This window comes from Argopecten irradians, chromosome 9, assembly GCF_041381155.1.
Source record: "Argopecten irradians isolate NY chromosome 9, Ai_NY, whole genome shotgun sequence".
NCBI lineage: Eukaryota > Metazoa > Mollusca > Bivalvia > Pectinida > Pectinidae > Argopecten > Argopecten irradians.
This window is the reverse complement of record NC_091142.1, coordinates 10,003,221-10,012,057: the sequence shown is the minus strand read 5'-3', so window position 1 is coordinate 10,012,057 and position 8,837 is coordinate 10,003,221. Positions and strand designations below refer to the sequence as shown.

The following is an 8,837-nucleotide window of genomic DNA, read 5'->3' as shown; positions in this document are numbered from 1 at the left end:
AAAAAACGGTATGTATTCTCCCCGGGAACAATCTTCTCAACTTTACTGATTCCTGATAATCCTTTTTCATTTTCTTACATAAAGACACTGCCCCGCCAGGTACAGGGGTCCATCCTAGCTTGTACCTTGAATTCATAACCGCTCTTGGGTCTCTCAAAAGGTGAATTATCTTTAGATTTCTAAATTCGGGCAGTAGTTTCGATGCTAAGCCGATGCTAATCCTCGGGATTTTGCTAACTTTAGATGATGCGGTTGAGCATTGATTCAGATATGTCTCCGGGCATCTAATTTTCGAGTGAGTACACATAGAGATATGCCTTTGTGCTGGTCCAATAGATTTATCGTACTGCCAGGGACGTAGAAGTTGCTGGTATTTTTGGCTATCACAGCTGTATATTCCCCTGATGATGTCCAGTATTTCCTCGCCTGTGAAGTTGGTACTGTTTCTAAATAAACAAATATCGATTAGGCATATATATACTGAATAGCATTTTTCTAATTCTCGAGGTCAATATTTCACAATTTACTATACGGTGTATTTTCGCGGATGTTAGATATCGCGATTCACAAATTCGTATAATACTTTGAAATAATTGTCGTCGGTACGTTGTAATAAATATGTCCTCGAAGTTTATAATTCGTTCATTTCACTAAAAGTAACTAATGTAACGAAAGAAAAATCATCCAAATATATCCACTATTCAGAATAGACACAGAACAAAATACATGCCTGATACGTTTCACGGACTTATTTATCTCTGAATAATCAATGTATATAAAAGGTTTTAAATGAACATTTTTGCGAGCTTTGCGTCCATAAGAATATGCCGGTCCGTTTTTTGTCTAGGACTTCATAAACCCAATAGATCTATATTACTTATAACTTTTCTCGAATAACTCAATGATGTACTTATCTGGCATTGGATTCCAAGCTTTTACGTATTTTGTTTACATAAATTCAGCTGTGATGTATTGATTCAACTCTCTACATCTCTACATTTTGATATCGTATCGAATTAAGGTTCCTTATCTCAGCGTTATACGAATATTTAAAAAAAAAATTACAAATCATACTTAAATAGCGTAATTCTTTATACTTATTGGATGCAAATAAAAAACGTTACACATGACCAAATATCAAGTTGTAACAATGCAAATATCTAATTATATATTGGATGCAATGCAAATATCAGAAGTATACGAACCTACAAGTTTGGTCTTTCATACTGCACACAATATCATCGTCCATATATCCCCAAGTCATTATTTTATGAAGCGGTTCATATATGTAGAAACTATCATTTTTAAATCCCAGTACTTCTCCAGTGAAAGTAGTTCCGCCTCTGAGGTATCCGACGAGTAGAACGTCGTAAATCTTGATTTCAATAGGAACGAAAGCTGGGTTAGGGATAAACCTGTAAATGAAGCATGTATTTCAATAGCAAATGTATTTAGTAAAACTAAATGTAACAAATTAGGTGTATGACGTTATTATTTAGATGTATTTCAAAATGAAATAATGTTAAGAAATGCTTTGTCGAAGGAACGGAAGCTGGACCATGGATAAACCTGTAAATGAAGCATGTATTTTAATAACAAAGGTATTTAGTAAAACTAAATGTAACAAATAAGATGTTTGACGTTATCATTTAGATGTATTTCAATATGAAATAAAGTAAAGAATTGCTTTGTCGAAGGCGCCTGTTATTTTTTGTTTTTATTATTTTTTCATCCTATAAACGTTCGCTTCATCCAGAAACAAAAAGAATCACTTTATGGTACATCTTACGAACTTTTATCGAGCATTGATCCATCAAAATAAATCAAAAAGGACAATAATCGAGATTCTTTTTTCATGTCTGATGTTTCCTTTGCTGATGACCACAAAAAAGTACAAGGGTGCATAGCCGTACAAATAGGGATTGGATTTCGTTTTTATGTTAACCATGCTTGTATGGAGCAATTCCTCTAACGCGCCCCATAGAATATATTCTTAGAGGAATTGCTCCATACAAGCATGGTTAACATAAAAGCGCAATTCAATCCCTATATTTACACTCACAGGACTTTTTATTTATACTTTATGCAATAAAATTTTCATTTTAAAGTGACGTAATTATTCAATAAAAGTCGGTCAAAAGTGGGAGGAGCTTACTCAATTGAACAGCGAATTATGACGCTTCACGTAAGATAGAATTATTCATCCGCGACGACAAAAAAGTTCAATATTTTAGTGTTAAATAAACATGACAAAAAAAGTAAATTTATGAGATAATTGTATTTAATCAGATCAGATTTTTAAATATATATTCAATTTTGCTAAAAGTTAATATATAGCGTAAAAACATAAAGTATTTGTACTCAGCCACATGTGTGAACTCGGTGACCGTTGTGCAGCGAGGCGAAGCTGACGCACGCTTACACACTGGAGTTGTCAAAACCCGGTTTTCAAGTAGCTCAATGTGTGACTTGACGATATTACATCCTTGGGAGCCATGTGATTATATAATCTACGCTTTGATCCATCGCCATCGATAGATTGAATAACTTCATTTGTGTTCGATGGATACAATGTAGCTGTGTTGACGCGTAACTGTCAACACGCGGATTACTAGCGGTGCATGTTTTATAATACACACGATTAAATTCTCAAAGAACAAAGAGAACAGAGACAAGAGGATATGTATATAACTGACCTCTGTCAGAGGGTCTCACGCCCGTCCACCCCAAAGACTTGATCGTAGGACGAACACAGACACAGAGGTTATGTTTACATTTGACATCCATCATTTTTAACAAAAGTGAAAGCACTGCACGTCGCCCCGGTCGGGATATTTTCCCGTTTCTTTATACAATTGTTAATTTAAAAAATGTTTGTATCATGTATAAATATAAAACATATATGTATTGTTCATATTTTTCCAAATTTCTATGAAAAACAACAATATACACGTAATGTTGCGTCAAAATGTAAACAAAGCCATGTGTTTCTTTTAAAAAAAGTAGCCCCTTTACGTTGCATAGAACATTTTCATACGCAAGTTCAAAGTTCAATGTTACCATGCAGTTAGGGTAAACAAAATCGGCTAGTACTTGCGTATAGCGATCAAGCCTAGCAAGTGTAAATATTAAACAATAGTTTCCACACAAATAAATCACTTGCTAAGCACAGCTTGCTTTTTTGCTCAACTTCGCCGTATTTGTCTTGCAATCCAATTGCACGAGTGGTTACCATATTTTGATACGTTTTTTCGAACCTTTGACATCGTCGTGCACAATATCTTTGCGTGATGCGTAGATCCTCTGTCGATTTTGATGTTGGAGCTCCCTAAAGTTCTGATCCATACAGAATTACTGGCTGAACGACAGTTTCACTTAGGCTTGGACCTAACAAGAGGGTTAACACCACCATCATGAATCCCGACGCTTATCAATGCATTGAGTGAACTTCGACCCTTTGCGCATGATCGTTTGATATCTTTATAGCATTTTAGGATGGCAGTAAGAATGATTCCCGCATACCCGTTTTGCGTAACGCAACTTAATGTTTTATTTTCAAGCTTGCACTCAATTTCTGGCATGAAGGTTTTACGACTGTTTTGGAAACGCAATATTGAGCTTTTGGCCGAGTTATAGTTGAATCTCCATTTAAATGCGATGTCAAAAACTATGTCAAGAAAACGTTGAATATTCCCAATCGAACAGGATGGCAACAGTGTATTTACAGCTCGAAAAAAACTGTTGGTATATGGATATCATGAATGCGTGGACCTAGCTCTGAGGAATCAAATTTTGAGATGAGATCGTCAATCATTACCAGAAACATCCAAGATGATAACGTCCGACCTTGACCGACGCCTTGCATGAAATGGTATGGTTCTCCTTGTTTACCCTCATATAATACAAAAGCTGAAACGTTCTCAAACGAGTTTTGCAGTACGCGTTTGCCATTAAACCCTAGCTGATATAATTTGTAGAGAAGGCCGTTAACCCAGACACTATCAAACGCCTTCGCGTTGTCCAAGAACGCCGCATAAATGTCGGTGCCAAGTTCAAAGTTCTGAAGAACAGCTTCCCTAACAATAAATGTTGCTGCAATACTACCACAACTTGGACGGAAGCCTTGTCGTAGTCTATGTAGAAATTGTATTTTCTTTTTACATATCTTCGATATTCTCCTGTATAGGACATTTTCAAACAACTTTTAAAGGACGAGAGTCAGTGTAATGTCCCTGTTATCATTCATGTCCAATTTGTCCTTTTTTCCACCCTTGAATGATGATGAAATAAAATTTGTTAATTTTGGGGTTGTCTTAATTCTCGCGAACTTAAAACACGATTATATATGTCCTATTACTGTTAGAAATTAACAATGCGCAAAAGGTCGCCATTGGAACCAGTTTCAATTTAAGAGAAAATTGCGAAATTGTGTTCCAGTAAAATTAAACAAATGCATAGGACACCTGACAAAAAGAACTATTAAATATTATGTTTAGTATTGACAAATTGTTATGGAGTAGATACATTGATGTGATGAGGTCAATTTTGAATTGTACTTAATTGATTGTGTTTAGTTTTGAATAATTGTTATTGTGTAGATATATACATCGATGTGATGACGTAAAGTTTGAATTGTCAGTAAAAATCGAACAGCCACGTTGTCTACCACGCACTTGTTGACATCTTTAAGAATGACAGTGAATTTATTAGAATATTATGCGAATTTTCAGAATAAATCTCCTTTCATAGACCTATAAAATTTCGAACAAAAGTTACTAAAAAACGCATAAGAGGTAAATAAACGCAGGGAAGACACACAGTAATGACTGTATATATCGAGTTGTTTGTATGTATTTGATTAAAACCCTTAAAGTGAAAAAGCAAGCATTCACTTAATACATTATTTAATGATCTATGATTATTCAAGGTGAGTGTGAACCTTGGCCGTTATCTGATGTAGAACGTTAATGTTTTGACACCTTTGTTGCATTTAATGTCACAGAGTACCGTTTACACACTAGCCATAATATACATAGAGCTAGATCAATTGTACGAAATTGATATATGGGGTTCTTCATTTTTCTTTTAAAGAAAATGCTTTTATCCAACTTTTCATTCAAGATAGCCTATCCAAAGGCATATTTCTATCCTTTTTCTGTATTTTGTTCAAATATTTTGTCACCTTGTGTCAAAATATCAATATAACATTTTATCTGCTCCAGGTAAACTTTTCAGGCTCAATGTTAGGATTTTCAACTCTGACAGAACTCATTACTGGTGAACACGTTTTGTCATGAGAGTGGTAAATGCACATTATTATATATAGTGCTATGTATATGATACATGTATTTCGAAGTCTCCTGTCGATACTCTTTGTGATTATGAAACATGATAATGTGAGAATAACTTGCAGAATAGCATTATTTGTAAAATTCATACGTAAGTTAATTTCTTAACACTTCTTTTACAAATCTATTATATTGTTTTACAATCAGTGAAAATCCATTGCATGTGTAACAATACAATGTATCATTACATGAAACACATGTTTATGTTATATACTGTTATTTTTTCTTAAATAATTCATAATTACCAAGAAATATCCGATGATATGTGATATTTAAGAAATACAGTTTGAAAGTTCATACCTTAACCGAAACGGCACTTAATTATTAAAATGTCACTGTTAAAACAGTTGTTAATTTTGTTAGTTTTCAAGTGTCATTTACTTACTTTTAATACTATATTCATCTTCACTTTCATAACTTAGCTTACCCCTAATTACTGCGCGGTAATTGACTATCACTACTCCACACGGAGATGATATCTACATGTACAATAGCGTACATGGACTTGTCTGAATACAGTAACCACCTCTGTATTTTAGGGTCCCAAAATACCAATTTCAACAAAATGCAACCTGTGTATAAAAACCACCTGACAATGAAGACCATGTTCTCTCAATCCATTGGGTGGTCTTTATAAACAGGTTTGACTCTGCTATGTTTCATGTGTTTTACATTCCACTCCGCTGTAAGATACTATAACCTTACTATCCTTCAAATTTACACACAATGATTTCACCGTCATTATCAAAACAAAAAAAATATTTGTTTAGTTCGATGGAACTGAATCTGATATGTCTTAATGTGTTAAACGTTTATAAAGGATCAAGTGGAATATTGTGAAAAAATACAGAATACTTACTCATGAACCGATTTTCCCATAAATTCTATGTCCACTACCATGTCCGAGCGATTAATTAGAATATATAGTAATACCATAGTAAAGCCAACAGCGGTTACATAAAGACGGGTTCTTTTCGACATCTTTACATGTATTATAATGATATTCATATACATCGCGTGTCTGATCAATTCCCTTTTGAATTCCTGCGCATGCCCACATTGTGTAATTTTCACATTTTAGACTTTTAAAACGTTGATTGATTGAGTGCCCATGTTGTTGTATCAGATACATTAGGTGTAGATCAATGAGGTAATACCAACGGTTGTATTTAAGATAACACTGCTTCCTCACAATTGCTCGAAATTAACGCGGGTTACAGCATTTAAACAATTTCCCTATCCCTAGCCCTGATTGGTTAATTTACGTAAATTGATGACGTAACTAAACTCGAAACTCTTCAATATAATGTAATGAATAAAACAGGAGAGATCCGAACGTAAATTAAACAATATGACGGCGCAGATGCTAGATTCAGTTACCTAGAAATGCACAATATGGAATACTAAGTTAAACATGATAAACTAGATTTGATCGCGATAAAAACAAGGATTTTTTATAGTAAAGTATCGCTTTATTACATTTTCCCTGTGCTTTAAATCAAACAAACAAATTATCGAACGAAAGAAATATCGAGCAAATGAAAGACTAAACAAACAAATTGGAAAAAAAGAAGAAAGAACAACAAACGTAGTAAAGAAAGAACTAACGAATAAAGGGTGATCCCAGCTGCACGTGGGTATTCACGTGCCCTGCCTTCAATCCTTCTGTTATTCTATCGGTGCAAACGTCCTTACAGACAGACAGAACACAGACTGCATATGACACGTTCATGTTTCCAGATAGACACACAAAAAACACGAATAAATGAATGGACAAACAGATGGCCATGGATGGATAGATGGATCGATGGATGGAAAGGTGGACAGGCAGCAGACACGCACGATATTATCACAATTTGCACACAAGGATGAAAAGACAGCGTTAACTAGGATATAAATTAGAATAACGATGAGGTCAACACACAATAATCAATTGATTTGTTCTCATACTAAATCCGACTGTTTGACTGGCCGAGTAGATTTCACAACGGAGGTGACGTCGTTGTGATATAATTCGATTAAAAGGACGAAATCCAAAGATGCAGAATAATTTTTCAAATATAAATTTATTAAATATCATTTGATGACGTAACTATCTGAATTAAATTATAAGCATTATCCTCAATACATTTTGGGGTTATGAAGTCATAGACAAAAAACGGAAGGACACTCTTCATAGACGCTTCGCGTCTATGAAAAAGAATGTACGTCCGTTTTTAACGGCTTCATAACCCCAAAAGATATTGAAAATAATGCTTATAATTTAATTCAGATAAATCAATCAGGTATTAATTAGGCATAAATTTCCGTGATTTTACTTACTTTTACAATAAAACAAATTGTGTTATGGCGGATTGATATCTTTTCCGATAATTCAGTTTGGCCAATGACTGTACCGCTTTTAAAATCCCCCGCGAAAATGTTTTGTATTTATGACGTCACAATATACGTGACGTACAATTACAATTCTTTCGGTCTATGGAAAAATAACCTCAAAGATCTAACCAATAGAAATGGGTGTAACATATGAAATTGAATTATAAAACAATAACAAAAACACGGATGATAAACAGACGGCATTTAGAATTCAAGTGTCAGTGGTCTTGCAGGTGAATTTTTTGTCCTGTGTCCTGGAGATACGTGTCATACTTGGTTGGACCGATCTCCTTAATACTACTAAATCGACACCATATGGTAAATAGATATCATTACTTCATGTTTTGAAGGAAAATGTCGTCCATTTTGTGTGATTTATACTTTAAATCCATAATTTCATCCTTTTGTTTTTGAAATAGGTCCGAAAAGGTTTTCTGATCTTCCTCACTGATCTTCCTCACTGTTTCGAACGGAGGCTAGCTCTGAGTCCAGCTGTTTGTTTGTCTCCGACATTTTCTCGAGTAGTCTCGAATTTTCCTGTCGTATCGTAGCAAGTTCTTCACTCATTGTGATGCATTGTTTACCCTGTTTTGAAATTGTCTGCTGCAATCCAAAATTGGAAAATTTTTGGCACTTTTTTGATAGGTTCGAAATTTGCTGACGAAGTTTTGTTTTTCTTACAAAGGTTAGATAGTTTATTGTCCGAAACTGTTGAAAATGGTAGCATACCTTGGAGATTTTTCCTCTCTTTGAAAGCTGATATCCTTTCCTTGTCTCTCCTCTTTTTGGCGCGGGATTTACACACGTTACTTTTCTGTTCCTCGTGTCGATGCAACATCCTAGACAGTTGCGGATTCGTAGCGTCTCTGTCGATTTGAATTCCCGTTTTATTCCCTGGATCGATTGTCCTTAGATCATTATGACGCCTACACGTTTTGAAATGAAACTTACTTGAGAAACAGTTCCTAAAAAAATGTCCAATTTTTCCACACTTGAAGCACTGGGATGATATTGCAGGACATACACTTAGATGACCTTAACTGGAGATGAGACCACAACGGGTACAATTTCTTTTACTCGGTAAGGTCCAGCTGCTTCGTCCGTTTCCGATAA

The 8,837-nt window shown here is 34.8% G+C and overlaps 1 protein-coding gene across 1 annotated transcript; it reads right to left on the bottom strand.

The window, feature by feature from the left end:
* Positions 1-3,721: 3,721 nt before the first annotated feature.
* LOC138330515 (uncharacterized) lies at positions 3,722-8,291 on the bottom strand. The gene is made up of 2 exons (XM_069278082.1): positions 8,173-8,291; positions 3,722-4,133 (listed from the first exon to the last, which is right to left on the bottom strand). Exons 1-2 carry the CDS (start codon positions 8,289-8,291, stop codon positions 3,722-3,724), a joined length of 531 nt encoding a protein of 176 aa, XP_069134183.1.
* Positions 8,292-8,837: the final 546 nt, after the last annotated feature.

What these genes read in the sequence shown, in the direction of transcription:
- LOC138330515 (XM_069278082.1), bottom strand. Translation starts at nt 8,291, where the DNA reads ATGAGTGAAGAACTTGCTACGATACGACAGGAAAATTCGAGACTACTC. An exon ending in CGAAACAGTGAGGAAGATCA is followed by an intron (nt 4,134 to 8,172) that starts GTGAGGAAGATC and finishes ATTTCTACATAG; the next exon opens with ACTACGACAAGGCTTCCGTC.